Source organism: Alligator sinensis, unplaced genomic scaffold (genome assembly GCF_000455745.1).
Source record: "Alligator sinensis unplaced genomic scaffold, ASM45574v1 scaffold446_1, whole genome shotgun sequence".
NCBI lineage: Eukaryota > Metazoa > Chordata > Crocodylia > Alligatoridae > Alligator > Alligator sinensis.
In genome coordinates, this window is record NW_005843090.1 from 17,685 (window position 1) to 36,544 (window position 18,860).

The 18,860-nt window shown below is 56.5% G+C and overlaps 1 protein-coding gene across 6 annotated transcripts in view; it reads left to right on the forward strand.

Annotated features, from left to right (window-relative positions):
* Positions 1-18,860, forward strand: part of PPP1R16A (protein phosphatase 1 regulatory subunit 16A) — a 46,067-nt gene that overhangs the window by 12,518 nt on the left and 14,689 nt on the right. For 4 of the 6 annotated variants that reach the window (XM_014526573.2, XM_025193691.1, XM_025193690.1 and 1 more), the window contains one exon: positions 18,715-18,785. The exons of 1 other annotated variant lie outside the window; for it this stretch is intronic. In XM_014526573.2, coding sequence (XP_014382059.1) covers positions 18,715-18,785 — 71 coding nt within the window. Of the gene's footprint in view, positions 1-16,819; positions 17,163-18,714; positions 18,786-18,860 lie in introns of all 6 variants that reach the window. One more of the 6 variants, XM_025193689.1, reaches the window with a different exon arrangement.

Here is an 18,860-nt window from a genome sequence, read left to right on the forward strand (position 1 = left end):
TTTCCCTTTTCCCCTTTCCAGCATTTGGAAAGGAGCAGCTTTCTCTTCCTTCCTAGGAGCCCACTGGGTGTGTGGGGGGCTGCCAGGGTCACTTCTCCACTGCTGTGCCTCTCTCCCAGGCTCCACTGTGATCCAGGAGGAGCAGGAGGGTCATTCCTCGATTTGGCTAGCCGCTTCGTTGACCCAAGCAAAGCCCGAGCGGTGACTCTTGCGATCGTGGGTAGCAGCGGGTTGTGGACATATCCGTCTGCGCTGGCAGGGGACGCGAGCAGCAGCAGAGGCGCTGACGTGGCGCTCCTGGGCAGAGAAGCAGCGCTGCCTCGGGGCCTGTTGGGGAGGTTCTCGTGGCACTCGGGCTGAGGTGGTGACAGGCCCAGCCTCACTCTGTGCTTGCCACTGAGACACGGGTACACATACGTGGCTTTAGCTCTGCTTGCCACTGAGACACGGGTACACGTAGGTGGCTTTAGCTCTGTGCTTGCCACTGAGACACGGGTACACGTAGGTGGCTTTAGCTCTGTGCTTGCCACTGAGACACGGGTACACATACGTGGCTTTAGCTCTGTGCTTGCCACTGAGACACGGGTACATGTAGGTGGCTTTTACTCATTTTAAATAGTGGAATTAGCTAAAGGCAGCTTCTTGGTTTTTGCAGGCTATAAGCACCCGGTAACCGTATAACGGCGTGGTTCTGCCGCGCTAATTGAAAATAAACTAGCACGCTTTGAGTCAGCAATCATTTGGGCAGGCATGCCATGAATTAGTCCCACACCCCCTCCAAGCGCCCCTCTGATCACCTTCCCCTGCCTGATGTGCTGCTCTGCTTTCTGCTCCTGACTCTGTGCTCCCTGCCTTGTCCTTGGGTCCTGTGTGAGATTGCCGATGGCCGGTATTTAGCCAAATTTGCAGATTTGCTAGAATCCGACAGGGCCGCGACGTGAGTGCTTCTGCTGTGGCTGTTATGGCATTTGGAAATGCCTGCTCTGCTTTCTGCTCCCTGCCCAATCTGTGCCACCTGTCCCCTTCCCAGTCTGCCGTGTGCCACACACAGACTGGCAGTGCCACTTCTGGCACGCATGCCGCAAGCTGGGTCTGCTTTGAATGATGACACAGAAACACGCGTGCCATGGAACTGCCCGTGCTGGTGTTTGTACGTTCCCACGGACGAGCTGATGTCTGACTGCATTCAAATCGTGTGCTTATATTTGGTACAGGTATTGCTGTGCGCCTGTGCAGTCCCTGCATACTTGCATTACCCTGCACGTGTCCCATTCTTGGGGCTTGGAGCAACACTGCTGTTCCCTCCAATGCTTCATGGCAGGAAACAGGGTGCTCACAGCCCTGTTATCCCCCCAGTTGCCCCCCTCTCAGTAAACTGGGCAGCAGTGCAGGCTCACGGACCAGGGGTTGAGGAGTCCTGGGGTTTCTCTCGGCCTCTCCTTTGTTGTGGGTGTGGGACAAGACTCAGCCCCGACAAAGCGTCCTGTTCCTCCTCTGAAAGTGGGAAAGAGCGTTTTTGCGGCCTTCTGAATGGCCTTGGGGTGGTCAAGGACGAAAAACCTGCTGATGAAGTACTAGCTTTGCTGGGCCATTAGCTGCTCCCCTAGCCAGCCGGCAGTGTAGGAGCACGGGCTGAGACGACTTGGCTAATCAAGTTTTGGTTTTGTTATAACTCACTTATCCTCTGATCAGATTAAGGTTGTGTGCAGCCTTGCATTTCTGCCTCTGCTGTGCATGGTCGTGCAGGGCAGCGATGGGGGAAGCCTGCACGTGAGGCAGACTCCTCCTCTGGAGCCTGGGGCTGCTCTCCTCTCTAGGGCACGGGATCCAGGGGAGAGCAGGGGAGGCTCTTCAGCATCCTGCTAGGATTTCTTGCCCGCAGGTGCCCTGTGTTCAGCACCAGGGCAGCTGTCATCTGCTCTAGTTTATGGGCTGACCCTTGGGCTCTTGGCAAGCTGACAGCGCTGTCCTGCTTTATTGCAAGGCGGCAGTAGCTGCAGAGGCAGGGGCTGCAGGCTGCTGCTGTCCGGGTGCAGTCGGGCTGTCTGGTGTGAGCACATGTCCTCTTAGTGCCAGTGTCCACACCATGTCCCCAGTGTGCTGTGCACCCCCTGCAAGTGCAGCAAGGAAGCTGCTGTCGGGACCTGGCTCTGACGCCCTCAAGTACAGCCCAAGGGAAGCCCCGGAGCAGTTTTGGTGTCAAATCTCTGGCTTTGACTAATGTGGATGGGAGCAGGTGGAGGGGCGCAGCCGGGACCATCCTTTCCCGGCCACCCTGGAGCCCAAGGGGCGATGTACCCCGAGGCCTCCACGTGTCAGACTTGCGGTGGCAGGCTTACCATGGCTAGAGGGTCTATGGCTGATATTGCATTGGGGATCAGGAAGGAATTTTACCCCCTGGTCAAACTGGTCTGTACTGGGGAGTTTTGCTTTCCTCTGTAGCAGGGGCACGGTCTCTACCTGGGGTCTCTTGTGTGCATATTAACAACCTTTTACAGCAGCAGGGCATTGGCGGTTGCAGCCCCCCTGCTTTCCTTGGGCAGGGGCAATGCCTGGGGCTGTGTCAGGGGTGACTGTCATGTTGCTCAGAAGTCGGACACAGGGGGTTGGACTAGATGTGACTTCTGGAGCTCCCTTCCAGCCCCACGGCTCTGTGATTCTTCCCATTCCTCTTCCCATTCCTAGGGAAGGAGAACAAGAGGGATGCATCTTCCAGTAAAGGCTTTGCTTCTGTTAGGGAGAGCACAGTGAGCTGTATCACTTAAACAGAGCTTGAGAGGCAACGTATAGTGGTGGGGGGAAAGGGGGCTGGGATTCATCCTGCCCCTTTCCCATAGCAGCCCCTAAAGCCCCCGGCAAAAATCCAGGAAGCACATTGACAAGCAGTGCTGCAGGTCCACGCACCAGGCCTCTGTGATGGCAGTCGTGGCAGTTTCTGCTCCTCTTCATCCAGGCAGGAATGGGACCAGGCTGTGCCCTTTTCATCCTGAAGTACCAGGGCATCTGTAGCATTCAGCTGAGATCACTCCAAGTCCTTCCGGGGGCAGTAGGAGGCTGCAGCTCCAAGGCTGATGTCAGGAGGCTTCTCCTTTGGGAAGTGGCCCTGTGGACCAGGGAGTCTGGAGCACCCTGATTTCATCCTGCCCAGGTATGACTGTCCCCAAGTGCTGGCTCGTGTGTGGGTCCAGCCCGGACTGTCACCCCTTTGCTCGTTGGTGCCAGGATGGAAGCCTTGGCAGCTGCTCCTCCACGTGCAGTGAACATCTCATCACAAGGTGCGAGCTGGGTCTAGTGCGGATCCTGGCTGCGAGGCCTCCCAGGAAGGCAGGGGGTGTAACAAGAGCGATAGGAGCACACTAGCCTGTGACTTGTGTTGCACCGCGTGGCACGGCCCTGTGGGGGTTGCCCAGCACGGTCTCTGGGTGGGGAAAGGGGGCTGTGAACTGTGCGAGGCACTGCCTGGCTCTGCTTGCTCTCCCGTCTTGACCAGATAATGACGCGGTCTGGCCCCAAAATGAGAGAGAGCTGCTAAAAATAGAGCTAATGGTAACCAGCTGTCTCCCGGGCGGCGTGCTGGGCTCTGGGGGGGGAGCGGGAAGAGGGCTTGGTGGCTCAGAGCTGATGAAAAGCGCTGGCTCAGCATTTGTCCTCCCCTAGGATAGTGGTAGCTTTGTGCAGTGCTCTCTGCGGGGGGTGGTTTTGGGGGCCGCGGGCCCTTGGCTCCCCTGACCAAAGGCAGGTACGGGACCGAGAAGCACCAGATCCCTCTGCACAGGCCTCTACACACGGCCTTCCCGTGGTAGCGGCAGCTCGTGCAGCTCACAGCCGGGGGCCCTGTGGCGGTCCGGGGTTCCATATCCCGGGCATCCCATATCCATCCCATATCCATGCCCAGCTCTCCCGTTCGTTCAAGTCCTGCAGTAGCAAGGGATCGTTCTCCATTCCCTCTAGCCAGTGCTAGCTCTTCTCTCCACACAGCTGAACTGGTCCAGACTGAGGAAGCAACGCTGTCGCCTCCAAACAGGCTTGCAATCCCTGGGGTGGCGTCTGGGCCTACCTGAGCTCCAGCAAGGCCCCCCGCTGTCTCCTGGGGGCCAGGAGGTTGGTGGTGGCAGTGTCAGGTCCCGCATTGTCCAGCACGGTAGATGCTGCAGCTGCTGAAGACTGAGCCCGTCACTTACCATCATGCTGGCATGCCGAGACCACACCAGCGGGACCTGGGCTCTGCCCTGCATGCCAGAAAGCCTCTTGGTGCCAATCAAAGTAATCTGTGAAGTCCAACGTGGCTCCGTGTTGTGGCCTGAGCAGTGCCCATTTCCCTGGATGATTTGACAGAGCTGGGTTCAGTGAGCCCTTCGGCTCCTGCTGGGTGGAGGATAGACACCGAAGGAAGCTGGAGGTGTGAACGTTTGTGGTCACCCCTCAGCTGATTCGGTCTCATCAGTAGCCACAACGCTAATTGTTTGCAGGGCCCTGCACATGCCTGTGTCCCAGGGTTGCTGCTTCTCCTCCCTGCTCTCCGCAAAGCATCAGTAGCTCCAAACAATCGTGGAGGAAACGCACCTGAGAGGGCTGTGAGAGCCGAGCCAGTGTTGCCTGCCTGTGGGTGCAGAGAGCTGAGACGATGCCTTGGTTTATCCTGTTCACGCCCTGGACTCCACGGTTCTGGGGCAATGTAACTTGACATTCAAGAGCCTCTGTCTTAGCTTTTAAAACCCTCAGCTAGCTCGGCTGTCAGGGCAAGCCCTTTGAAGTGGGCTTGAGGCCTGACAGTTTGGGGCCTAATTCCCTTTGGTCTTCTTCAAAACTCCCATGGAGCCAGAAGACGCGTCCTTCTGCTGTTTCTTGGAGAGCTTTCTGTGCAGAACGCTCAATCGCTGTTTAAACCAGTCGCTGCACTTCCTTTGCAGCGAACTATGCATATTCTTGTGTGGTTGCTCTTTGTGATCAAGTACCGTGGAGCAGCACTGGCCCGTGTGGCATGTTGTGCATCCGCAGGGGCAGGTTAGCGCAGCATCATAGAAAATGAGGGTTGAAGGGACCTCAGGAGGCCTCATCTAGTCCAACCCCCTCCTCCAAGCAGGACCAGTCCCAACTACATCATCCCAGCCAAGGCTTTTGTTCAGCTGGGTCTTCAAAACCTCCAGGGATGGAGAGTCCACCACCTCTCTGGGGAGCCGGTCCAGTGCTTTACTAGAAGTGGGAGGTGAAAGACTCTGCAATAGGCTGTGATCAGAAAGGGTGGCAATCCCGTAATTCAGTTAAAACGCATCCCCCTTCCCTCCTAGACATTAGCACATCAGCTCCGCCCCGCAGTAAAACCAAAGGAGCTGGGTCAGGTTTGGTGAAAGGAGCTTTTACAGTCTCACTTGCTGTATTATCGTGGGTCTCGTGGAAATAGCTGATGCTGAGCTGCTTGTCAGACATCCTGCTGCATCTGCCCCAGGACATGGAGGCTTGAGAGCAAAGCTGCTGCTGTCCATCCCCGAGGTAAGCACACCGCCGTTCGAGGCACCGTGCTCCGGGAGCGGGGTGCTGGCCGGGAGTGTTGGGTAACACACCTAGGGCCAGTCCCTTTACCTCTGGTTGCCCTCCCACCTTCTCCCGGCTCTGTCTAGACTGTAAACCCCTTGGGGCAGGGACTGTCTTATTTACATGTATGCAAAGTGCCGAGGGCTGATCCTGGTCGGGGCCGCTAGGTGCTGCTGTGGCACAAATAATAGTCCCGCCCGATTGAGGATTTAATTGTTCTCTAATGAACTTTGGCAGCATGGGGCTGTTCAGTGCGACTCCGCACCTTGTCTCACGCTCTCAGGTGCTCCTTCAGTGGGATTCAGCTGGTCTCACAGCCCTCGTGCCTCTGTGCATCTGTCTCCTCCTCCTATTCCTAGTCTTGGCTTCAGAAAAATGGCCAAATCCTTGATTTTCCTCCCTCTGTTCCCAGAGGAACCACGTTGCACCCTGGGCCTAGTATTGCAAGGTGAAACCAGGCTTGTGCCTTCAAAGGGGAGGAGGCAGCAGCAGTCTGAGGGTCAGTGCATCGATCACAGCCTGTCAAGGGGAAGGGCTCTCCCTAATCCCCCTTGCTACTGTACTGATACCTCCCGGCAGGCCCTCCGCTCGCTCGGGTGATGCAGACTAGCACAGGGACCCAGGTCTGGAATCCACAAACCTGTGGTCACACTCGCCCCTGGTTTTAGGGGTCTGGAAATGCTCCATTAATCATTTTCTCCTTCTCTGTGTTTTTCCAGTCCTCTTCCTTGCGCTGAGCCCATCAAGGTTCTTTGGGTAAATCCGGTATCTTTTATTCGACCAACTCAAACAGTTGGAAAAATTCTTCTTTGCAAGCTTTCGGGTGCAGATACCCTTCGTCAGGCCGAGGGAGCGTCTGCAGTTGGTCTGTGCTCTTCCTGGGTGGAGCGGTAAAGCAGCTAGAGGCCAGTAGGTATGCAAAAAAGCCTGTCAGTGAAAATGTAAATTGAGATAGTCGATGAGTGGGGGCTGGGGGGATGAATATAGCTGGTAAAAAGTGAAAAGGTTACCTGAGGAGTCAGATGTCAGGCAGGTTATAATGGGTCATAAATCCCATGTCTATATTTAGTCCAGGGGTGTACTTGGTAGCCGTGTTGGTCTGGGACAAGAAAACAGACAAAAAACTAGAACTCTTGCTTCCAAAATTATACCTTTTATTAGACCAACTGGGAGGTTTTACATTTCTTGTCCCGGCGTAGTCTGGATCCATTCGGTGTGTTTTGGGCGGTAGGAAGGTTGCTTCTGGTGATGAGGGTGGCGAGGTTCGGTCCTTGTTTAAAGGCTAGGATGGATGGTTCTGGGAAGACCTTTTAAAGAATGGGGTGGTCTTCTAGTGTGGGTTGCAGTTGTTTGAGGATTTTCCACGTAGGCTCCAGGGAGGGATGATGTGTCATAACCAGCGGTGTGCGATTCAGGGGGGGTTTCCTTCTGTACTGCTGCAAATCTTCACAGGGTATCTGGGTGGCTCTTTCCAAAGTGCATTCTCTCTCTGAAGGAGTGTCCTTGTTGAGTGAAAGCCCTCTTGAGATTTGAGGTGATGATCATCTCAGTGCAAATTTGGTGACGTAGGCTCCAGGGAGGGATGATGTGTCATAACCAGCGGTGTGCGATTCAGGGGGGGTTTCCTTCTGTACTGCTGCAAATCTTCACAGGGTATCTGGGTGGCTCTTTCCAAAGTGCATTCTCTCTCTGAAGGAGTGTCCTTGTTGAGTGAAAGCCCTCTTGAGATTTGAGGTGATGATCATCTCAGTGCAAATTTGGTGCTACCTAAGAGCGTGGCTGTATATCACAGCTTTCTTGGTGTGTTGAGAGTGATTGCTGGTTCTGTGCAGATATGTATGTTGGTCTGTGGGTTTCTTGTATATGGTGGTCTGCATTTTACCATTCTGGATAGTGCTCAACATATCTGAAAAAGAAATGACGGTGCTGGAGTACTCAAGAGATATTCTGATGGGAAGGGTGATGCTAGTTGAATTTCTGATGGAAATCAATCAGAGATTGCAGGTTCTCAGTCCAAATGATGGAAGATGTCATCGATATATCCTAAGTATAGCAAGGGTTTGATGGTGCAGTCCTTGAGGAATTCTTCTTCCAGGTGGCTCCTAAAAGGTTGGCATACTGTGGGGCCATGTTGGTGCCCATAGCGGTGCCCGTGGTCTGGAGGAGGTGTTGGTTATTGAAAGTGAAGTTGTTGTGTGTGAGGATGAAGTGTGTAAGGTCGGTAATATCTTTGGGTCTGTACTTTGACTTGTCGTCTTGCTTTTGTAGATATGTGGCAGGCTTGGGTGTCATCCTGGTGTGGGTTGTGGGTGTATAAGCTGGGAACGTCCATGGTGGCTAGGGGGGGGTTGCTGGGGAGGGGGGCTATGTTTGTTTGTTTTAAAGGAAGCCTGTAGTGTCTTGGACAAAACTCGGTCTTTGGGTGACTAGAGGTTTTAGGATGTATTCGATGAAACCTGATGTTTCCTCAGTGAGGGTCCCATGGCTGGATATGATAGGTCTGCCGGGGGCCCTTGTTTGTGGATTTTAGGGAGCATGTAAAAAGTCCCTGGGATGGGTAGCGAGGCAACCAAGGTTTGTAGTTTTTCTTGTAGTTTTGATGGAGATGATTTGAAGGCAGTTTTGTGCTAAGCCCACACGTATAACTAGTGCAACGTCAGTGCTAGGGCTTCTCAGCGGGGTTTCTCCTCAAGCAAACCAGCTGTGCACATCCTGACTTGTGGCCTGCGGGCTCTGGGAGTCCTGCAGCCGCCGATGCGCCTTGGCCTGTCCTACCCCACCCTTAAACCAAATCCTAGCTCCCAGTAAGAAACTGGTGGCTGTCTTTGACGGCACAGTGTCGTCACCAACTTCTTTCTACCAACTGTGGATTTACAGCCCTACCAGAACCAGCTCTTACCCCTGCATGGACTGGCGTGCTTGCTGCCTGCCAAAGCCCTGGAAACCAGATATTGCCCTATGACAGTAATAATTTATTACCAGGCATCAATTTGTAATAGAAATGAAGTGTTGAGCGGTCCGCCGGGCCCCTGCTGTGTGCGGCACTGGCAGGCTTTGCAGGGGGGCAAGGCTGCGCCTTCAGGGTGCGTGGCCACAGGGAGCACTGCATATAGACCTGCCCGAGCCAGCTACAGGGGCACGCCTGACTGCTTTGGGAGTCCCCGATGCTCCCTGACGCCAGGCAGGGGCCCAAGGGCCTCAGTCTTGGGTCTGTGTTGTGCTGAGTACAGCCAGACCAAGCTCCTTCCCTGCTCCCCTGATCGGCTCTTGCTCCCTTTACTTTGCTGCACTTTTGCACTGCTGCAAGCATCTGCTTTGAGCAGGCCAGCTCCTCTCTCTCTCTGTCTCTTGCAGGCACGTGGGATAAATCAACCCTTCTCTGCCTTTTTGGCACTTGGTCTTCGAAGCTGTGGCCGAGACCCCAGGGAGAGCCCAGCCTGATGGCTGGGAAGGGATCTCTGCAGGTCTCCTGGGATGGGGCTTTCAGCAGCACAGCGTCTCCTAGTGTCAGGCCCTGCTCCTGCTTTTCATGGCTTTTTTCCCTTGAAGGTGTCCTTTCCGAGTGCTGACCGCGCCTGAGCCTGCCCGCCCCGCGCCGTGCAACAAGACGACAGGGCGTGCTGACCCTGGGGGCAGGCGTACTGCGCGTGCCGGGTCCGGCTGGCCAGGACTCTCGCTCCCTTGTTTGTTCAGCTTCCTCTCCAATTCTGACTCAAGTGGTTACAAAACTCCGGTTCCCATCAGGTCAGACCCGCAGCCTCCCTGGCTCTGGACGTGCCCTGCCGGAGAGCGCAGCGAGCTCCCCGTCACTGCTTCCCCGGACCCCTTGGCGTGCAGGCGGGCACAAGCTGTTTACTGTTTCCACAGGCCGGGTCCTTTCCTTGTTTTCACCTGGCTCTTTCTGTCGGCCACCAGCCGCCGCTCCTTTACTCGCGTGTTGTGGCAACGGAGGCAGCTTCCTGGTCCTGACGGGCGAGGCCTGTGCCCTCGTCCCTGCACAAGGAGTGGCAAGATCCCCATCCCCGCTCCTGCCTGGGGCTGCTCGTGCAGCAGCAGGGGACGAGCGGCTTCCTTCCAGGAGCTGCGGACCGCACTCTCGTGGGGTCCCCCGAGAAGGAGGCAGCTGTGGGTCAAGACATGGGTAGGGGCTGCAATACCCATCTTTGTTCCAGAGGAAGCCCTTCTCGCCAGGCTCTGTAAAGGGGGGTCGGTTCCTGCTCACACTGAGCCAGGACTGCTGGCTTCTCCTCTTAGCTGTCGGTGGCTGGCTGCACGACCCTACAGGAGTCACTTTTGGCCTCTGTGCCACCTATTTCCAGCCTCCGTGATGGCTGCGGAGGCTAAGCTGCCCTGTCCCGTAGCGGCCGTAGCAGGGCCTGTACCTGCGGTACTGCTATCCAGCTCTGCCTGCCTGGGACAGGGCTGAAGGGGGAGATCACAGTAGCTGGGGCCTTCTTTCACCTGCCAGCAATGTGGCAGAGAAGCAGGGTCTCCACCTGGGTAGTTCTCTCTGGGGCTGCCCTGCCAGCTCTCCACATCGGGACTGGAAACAGAAGGTCCTTTTCTATTTCCTCTGCATCACCTGCCTGCTAACCTACCCCAGTTAGCTTGTAGAGGAAATGGGGTCAGATTATTATGGACTGGGGGGACGGGTGGTGCTTTCCTCTGTAGGGGGCACAGCCTCTTCTTTGGACCTCTCAAGCATAGTTTAACACCCTTTCCAGCAGTAGGAAGCTGACAGCTCTTGTCTCATTGCCTTCCCTGGGGCAAAGTCAGGGCTGCCTGCGTAGTTTTACTAATCGGTTAGCCAGGGATTTGTCTGGAGTGGTTTGGATAGGGCTGATCCGGGGTCGGACTAGATGACTTCCAGAGGTCCCTTACAGCCCTGCTTTTCCATGAGTGTAGGATTGGCCTCGAAGGGGCTGTTGTGCAGTCTCCTGCCCTAGTGACCACTTTGTAACCCCCCTCCCTAAACCTGTCACCTGCATAAATCCGCATCCCTCTTCCCCCCAGCTGGGTTTTTGGAACACCCTGAAGGCAATTAGTGCTTATCTAGCATCAGGGATGTGCTGGGACTTTATGGGTCTGTCTGCTTCTTACCCTGGGGGCCTGATATTCAATGGCCTGGGAATGTGGTGAGCAAGCCCAGGGGAGGGAGCGATAAGGAGCTGAGGGCAAACAACAGAGAACAATGCGGGAGAGAAACCACTTTAGGGGAAGATGCTAATTAACAGAGTGCAGGGCAATCCACATCCATTTGGTTAATGGGCGAAAGCAAGTGCCGGCAGTTTAAGGTAGACGGCAGGGTAGATTTGCACCTTGCAGGGTAACCCAATTGTGTGCGTGTGCATGTGTGTATACATGCTCATACACATGCACACACCTGATGGCGCTGAAGGTGGTTCAGAGACCTGAGCCTGGCTATCAGCGCTCTGGGAGGAGAGGGGCTGTCCCGGCTCCTGGGGGAAGGGTGCGTAACTAGGAGTAGCAATGCAGCTACCCCATGGGCAGCAGCTTCAGTCAGCAAGAGACTCTCGCAAGGGGCAAGGGGAGAACCTGCCCTGGCATTGTCTGCCCCAGAGCGATGGTGGCAGAGCCCCTCAGCATGGGCTCTGCCAACTGCAGCAGGGTTTTCTGCCCCCAGAGTTACCCCAGCCGCACGGGCTTCAGGGCACAGTCCCGTCACTTCTGGGGGTGGACCGTGCCATGGAGGCAAGGCCTGGGCACGGGGGCGCACTGGGCAGGCTGGTTCCCTGGGGCTCTGCCGTCTCCGGAGCTGCTTTGTGCTGCAGGTGTCAGAAAGGCGCTTCAGTGAGCTGTAAACAAAGTGCCCACGGAAGGGCCTTGCTGAAAGGCCTCACAATAGGCTTGTCAGGCCTCCAGCTCCAGGCTGTAAAGCGATCCCGAGATTCCCTCCCGCAGCACGGCACAATTAGGTCAGGCCTGAGGATTTTCACCTTCCTATGAGACCTGCCCCGGGCCCCGGCTTGCATACGGAACAGGCGCTCAATAGCAGGGCGCTTCCTGTGCTGCCCGAGTCCAGGTCCGTCTGTCAAAGGGCAGAGGAATCCCACAGAACAAGCGTGAGGAAGCCCCGGGAGGAAGGGGCTTTCTTCTCCAGCTTCACGAGACGATGCAAAGTGTCCGCCTGGGCTTCCAGCTGCCGCCTCTTCCACTGCTGATATGCTGGTGAGCCCATTAACACCCCCTGAGGCTGAAACAAATCCTTAGTCTGTATTTATGTGCAAAGTTTACCTGTCCTTGCAGCCTCTTGCTGGTCGTTGAGGTGCCCTGGGCAGCTACAGTGCAAGAACATCCAAATGTTCCCCTCAGGCCGTGGTTCCCAACTCTTCACTCATGTATTTTTCTGTAGTCAAGACTAGACTAGAGCAAATCTTCTGTTGCAAAGACCTCAGACAGACCCCAGCGGGTCCAAATGCTTCTGACACTATAGAGTCCTCTTTGCAGTCTCTGGGTTTATCTTCTGAATCATGTTTCCACACCCTTGAAAGGATCTCAAGGCATCCCCAGTTGAGAATCGCTGCCTAGGGGTGCCATAACAGCTGGGGATGGTCCCAGGTGCCACCCAGCCCCAGAGATGAGGAAGAGGGATTGTTTAATGGATGGAGCACAGGATTGGTGTGAATCTTGGCCCTCTCAGCGCCTCGCTTCATTCATTAGGAGCTGGCCATCCTTAGCCATGGTATTGCAGGGCTGTGAATGCAAGGGATGCATATAAAGCATGCAGAGGCCCCCAAGGGAGAAGCCATATACATGCAGTTATCCCTAAGTCTGAACTCCAGGGCAATTCAGTGCTCTGTCATTGGAGTGCCCCACGGCTCCGTTTGGTGGCTTTTCAGTAAAAGGGATCAGAGGCGGTCGGCTCCATTGTAGGCATCATGGGGGAGTGGGGCAGAGACGTAACCGGGAAGAGCACAACCTCCGCGGGTGGTGCTCAGGCATGTGAGAAGTGCACAGCTGAAATGAGTGTTAACATAGATGTACAGGGCACAGGTTCATCCCAACCCATGGCCAGGCTGTGGCAGCAGATGGGCTGCATGCAGCCCGAAGGTTGGGTTCACTGGGTTCATGGTTTTGCCCGCAGCGCAAAACCTTCAGTAGAAACAAAGGGCCGGGTGGCAAGCTCGCAGTCAGGCTCTTTCCTCTTATGGATCCCTTGGTTCCTCATCTCGGGCTGGGTGGCACTAGGGACCATCTTTGGCTGGTTATGGGGTCCCTAGGGCAGTGATTCTCAACTGGCAGTGATCATCAGAGAGGCTAGATGGGCTTTTCTCCATGGTCACGAGGGCCAGGACTAGGAGCAATGGCTTCAAGCTGCAGCAGGGCAAACTGAGGCTGGAGATGAGGAGGAACGTTTTGGCTTGGGGTGGTCAGGCATCGGAGCAGGCCCCGGGTGAAACTGAGGCATCTCCATCCCTGGAGCCTTCCAAGACGCTTGCTGGGATGGTTTCGTCAGGGATGGTCCTGCCTGGAGCAGGGGCTGGACTGGATGAGTGGCTCTCCTATGACTGTGGCATCGCCACCAAAGGTGAGCACGACCATCTGCCCTAGCGAAGGGGCACTTGGTGTTCCTGGCTGGGGGAGAAGCTGGAAAGGGCCCTTTGCCAGCAGCCAAGTCTAGGACATCTTGGCCCCAAGCTGAAAACCCATCTGCTCTCACCTGCAAGGCTGACCCGGGCTGGCAGTATTGTAGGGACAGACTACGCTCCAACTGATGTGATGGGAAACTCTGCAGGGAGCCGAGGGAAGTTGGAGGCAGCAGCGGCAAAATCACCCAATGGCCGTGGCTCTTGCCAGAGGCAACAGAAAGGCTGAGGTGGTCCCAAAAGCACAGACGGGGAAGCAAGGGGTGGTTGGAGCAAGTGCAGGTGCTGGGACACATGCATGCACCCAGCCAACTCTGTCTGCTGCCCAGCTGTGGGCAGACTGTCTGGGAGCCGATGGCCGCATCCAGCTCTGGCCGAGGGAAGTAGGTGGACGCTAGCAGAAGGGACTTGCTGTCTCTGCTCCAGCAGGGTGGAAGTTGGGAGCTTCCCTGAGGAGACCCAGCATTGAATCCAGACAAGTGGCCCTTGTACCTGTCATAGCCCTCCCTCCCAAAGGGATCCTGGACCAGTCTGCCCTTTTCCCCTCCTGCTGCTCCATGCATCAGGGGGTTTTGAAGCCTCCGCCAGGGGCTCTGGGTGCTGCTGCGCCCAGGCTGGGGCTGGGGACTGGGCTGTGCCAATGCTCCTGCTGGGACTCAAACCTGGAGGGTCCTGGCTAGAGGGTCTTGCCCCCCGTGCTCAGGCTCAGACATGCTGCACTGGGGGCAGGAAGGGATTTTCTCCCCTGGTCAGACTGGTATGGCCTAGGGGGTTGCCTTCCTCTGTAGCGAGGGCACGGCCTTGGCCTGGCGTCTCTCGAGCGTATGTTGACAACCTTTCAGAGAAGCAGGACGTTGGCTGCCGTGGTCCCCCTGCTTTCCCTGGGGCAGGTTCAGGTGCGATGTCTCTTGCTGTGTTGGACTGTCGTTTAACTAAGAGGCTGGACAGCGCGTTTGTCGGGGCTGGTTTGGCCAGGGCGGATCCTGCCTCAGGTGGGTCGGACTGGATGTGCCCTCTGGAGCTCCCTTCCAGTCTGACCTCTCTGACTGGTGGGGGTGAGCCGGGAATAAAAGTCGGGTCTCCTCTGCTGAGGTCCGCGTGGTGATCTCCGAGCTTCAAAAGGCTGTTTGTTGGTCACCCAATCCTCAGTCAGTACCGGGTTTGGGCAGAGTCTTCCCTGCACCTTAGCTCCTGTTATTTTGGGCACCGGGGTGGGAGGGCGCCAGCCCGGCCTCCTGCTTTTGTTGCTCATTGTGCTCAGGCTGCCCAGGTCTGCGCGCTCTCAGGGCTGTTGCCGGCAAGCAGCCTCCTGGAGCTGGGTGCGATGCAGAAAGAACGACTGGAATTTGGGTTCGGTGGTGAAAGCTCAGGGGGTCGGTTGTCTCTGAGGACAGCAGCTAGCGAGTCTGGGCAGCCATCAGCCCGGCTCGTGAGACGGTAAGCTATGCCTTACATGAAGCTGATGGCCCCGAAGTCACTACACGCATAAGTACCCCATGCTTATAGCTGGGGTGCCCCCACCCCGTTCCGATTCTTCTCTCTCTCCATTGAGACGTCCCCTTTTTTCTCCCGTCTCGACCAAGGCCGGACACCTTTAGCTCATCCCTCGCCAGCTGCAGCTGCCCCCTGCCACGTTGGGGCACCTAGGGCTCGCTCCCTGCTGCTTTCTGATATCTCCAGCTCACTCCCCGCTGAGTCCAGCTGGCCTCTTGTTATCTTTACTACCAAGTTCTAACTTTTTCCTCCTCGGTCTGTTTAGCTCCTGTTTCTTGCATTGAATCAGCGTCCTTGCTCACCGCCTCTCTTATCAGGTCACCCAACGGTCAGGGAAGCCTGCTGCCCCCAAGGTCTTTTGCGGTGCCTTAGCTTAACTATAGCTTAGCATGACTACGGCCTCGCTAGCATGACCGACACTGCCACGGTTCCTGGGGGAAGATGGGAGAAGAGCTCTCAGTGTTTCAAGGATAATCCTTCTCTGTACCATGGATGTGCATTGCTGTGTTGTAATGGGCCTGGATGTTAGCATGGTGCAGGAAAACATATCTGCGCTGAGCTGAAAACGTCCTTTCGTGGAGCCCCAAATCAGGCCTAGTCTCGAGGCAGAGGCACCACCCAGAACTGAGATAGAGAGTGACACGTAGGGGCTAAGCAGGGCGGTGGGAGTCAGCATTTCCCTGGCTTTTTCTTGGAGAGTATTTAACACAGTCTGTAATTCAGGGAAACGGCAGGGGCTTCCCTGGAGAAACCTTCAATAGAGGGTCCTCCTGCCAGTGGCTGCCAGCTTGGTGCTGCCAACGGGTGAGGTAGCCAGCGTAACTCTGTGGACTTTGTTATGGGGAGGAAAGTTTCGGGGAAGCAGGGGGGACGGTCCCTGCCCCGGTTCCAGGGTTCCCGTTATGCTGGGTTATGCCGTGTAACTCGTTAGTCATCTGAGGCTTTCTGCTTCCCCCCCCCTGGGTAAGGGCAGCCAGTGACCCGAAAAACCACCCCCTGGGTAAGGGCAGCCAGTGACCCGAAAGGCTGCGGAAATCCTGGCAGCATCGTGGACTCGGCATGTGACTTGCCAGGCCGCTCAGACAAGCACCTGTTTTAACCATCTGGAGAATGCGCTGGCAAACTCAGACCCAGGGGCTAAGCTGCAGGAGCCCAGGGTGTCAGAGCCCAGGCGTCTGGGCTTGGCTCTTTGCACCTACCCCACTTCTTGCTACATGTCAAGGGGGTTTTAAGCTTCCCGCAGAGGCGCTGGGTGCTGCAGCCCGGGCTGGGCATGGGACTGGGCTGCGCCAATGCTCCTGCTGGCACCAACCCCGCGGGGTCTTGCCTGGTTAGAGGGTCAAACCGACGCTGCACTGGAGCAGGATTTCCCCCCTGCTCAGACTGGTCCAGGCTTGAGGGGGGGTTGCCTTCCTCTGCAGCAGAGGCACGGCCTCAGCCTGGGGTCTCTGGAGGGTACATTAACAACCTTTTATAGCAGCAGGTCGTTGGCTGCCGCGGTCCGTGGCTTTACCCATGGCAGGTTTGGGGTGTTATATCTGGTGCTGTGTCACAGTTGGCGATAATCCTACATAGGGTTTGCATTTATGGACGTGTATGGGGTGGTCTGGACAGGGCTGGTCCTGCCGTGGGCAGGGGTTAGACTAGATGTGACCCCTGCAGATCCCTGCCAGGCCCACGGCTGTCTGATCCCATGACCCCCTGGCACCACAGGTCTCTGTCTTGAAGCACTTCCCTCTGCAGGCATGGGCACGGCTGGGCTGAGGAGAGAAGGAGCCTGCGGCTCACCTGGCGCTTCTCAGCCTCTGTGCAGCATCCAGGGATCTGCACGTGTTTGTGCAGCTGAGACAGTGATGGGCTGGAGAGAGGTGTGGGAAGGCTGTTCCAGGCCCCAAGACCTGTCCTGGAGATGGCAGTGGTCACACGGCCACCGCAGTGAGGGCTGGCTTTTAGGACGGCCATACCCAGAAGAGGGGAGGCCAGGCCCAGGATCCCCGCACAGACAGGAGGAGCTTTTCCAGGTTGTATTTGCTGACGGTGCCCACGAGGCCTGCGTGTACAGCTCATCGATGGTCTGGCTGAAGTGCCTGGGAGCGGGGCGGTGCAGGCAGGCTGGCTGGGCCCCAGGCAAACCTCACCTGAGCTCTCTCAGGTTGACTTTTTCTTCCTTTTGTTCTTGGCTGTAGTCCAAGCAGCTCCCGCCGACCACACGTGCAGACCCTCCTGGCACTGCCCAGTGGAACCAGTTCTGGAGGGTTGCCCCAGGAGCCAGAAATGTTTCCAAAACACACGGCACGAGGAAATACCGCAGGCTGGGGCTGCCCAGCAGAGCAGCCTCAGAGCTCCCCTGTCCCCGGCACAGGCTCATCCCCGCCACCTACGGCAGATCTGGCGTGGAAGGAGGACTTGGGGAGTCGGACGGACGGATCAAGGGATGCATTTGCAGCGTGTGTGCCCGCAATCCGGGAGATCTCAGCCCTCCTGGTCAACTCGGTTCTGGTCTGACCATGAACACTGCCTTGCGTTTGGGTTTGTCACCTCTCTCACTAACATTAGTCTACTTGAAGTTCAAAGGTAGCAGCAGCTCTTAGCCCAGAAAGGGAGCTGGTGGCTGCGCACATAGCTCTTCCTGCCTCTGCTGGCTAGTGCTACGTGGCTCAAACGCTTCTGGAAGTGACTTGCCGAGCAAATGTAGCAGCTCCTGTGTCCGTAATGCTGCCTTTCCACGTGTGTTTGGTGAACGTGCCTGCCGTAACATAGTGAGCAGGTTTCAAACAGCCTCGCAGACCCTGGGCCCTTCCTTCCCAATGCTACGTTCAGCCTTCGGTCGGGCGCCCACCCCGGGCTGGCTGCCGGCAGCACTTGCTGTTCCTCTGCTTGCTGTGGATCTGTGATTGTTGGTGACACTGTGCTCTTGGTAAACTGGTCTTGTCATTAAAGTGCTCCATTTCATCTTCCTCTGCTCATCACTGACACTTGCTTTTAAATCCTGGCCTCACCCCCATTTTTACACCGCCCAGCTGGGCTTGGAGACTAAGTGAAGCTAGAGCCAGGCGCAGGGGCCTGCTTGCAGCATGGTTGGGTCAGGGCGGCCGTCAGCAAGGATGGGAGCTTAGCCTGCAGTTGGGTTAAAGCTTTGGATGGTCCCAAGTTTAACTGCCCTTCTTGAGGAGCCCTTGTCCCATGCAGGAGGAGCTGGGTGACCCCAATGATCCCACTGGTGACATTCTGGGTGCAGGCAGCCCCTCCGAACCCAAAGGACACGGCCAACTCTCCTGCTGGGTGACGCGACCTGCGAGTCCACGGGTCCCAGCTTGCAAAGTTCCTTTTACCTCCCCCTTTGCTTGAGGTGGGTCACAAATCTCCTGCAACCCTTTCTGGAGTCCAGCCTCATTCCCTGGATCTCGCGGCCTCTGGGACTTTGCTCCACAGGCTGGGTTTCTGCTGCAGAGCCCTGGGGCCTCTTGTTCGCTGGAAAGATCCAGTCCTTTAGTCTAGCAGGTTCTTACTAGTGAGAAGCAGGAAGGACCGACCGGTTCCTGTGATGTCCTTCCAGAAGCAGGAAGCATCTGTCCAGCTCTCTCTGTCTCTTCACTCTTCTCTCCTCTGTAACACTCCTCTTTGCCTTCTCCCATCGCATTTAAACACCACCACAATCCCTAACCACCCTGAGCTTCTCTCTTGAGCTTCTCAGTCTCTGCTCGGTCATTTCTGACGTGCACGACAATCGATCCCCGTTCAATATAGGGCCCCTCTCCTGGTACCTCGGGGTAAATCCTGCATCTGGTTTGCCCTGGAGCAGAAGCAGGGGCCACCTGTGCAGTGCAAGGTATTTTACTCTCTCAGAGGAGGCTACTTGCTGCTGGGCTCTTCAGGACTGCGGGGAAGACTTCCAAAGGCACAAGCAACACCCAGGTGCATTAGCGCCCCTCGCAAGCCATGGAGGGTCAGGCCTGGGCCTCTCCATAGATAGCTGCAAGCAGTCAGGGCCCATCTGCAGCCCCTCTTGAGGTCTGGAGAGCCTAGGGCACTGCCGGGGATGGTGCTGAGCCTCCTGTCTAAAAGCTCTTTGTCTTTGCAGCGCGGCACGTCCTTCAGAGTGGCGTCAGCCCCAACCTGTGCAACGAGGACGGCCTCACAGCACTGCACCAGGTAAGCAGCCTGCCCGGCCCTGCAGCTGGTGCCCGTCCGGCTCGGAGCCTGCCCCCACAGCTCTTCCATGTCAAA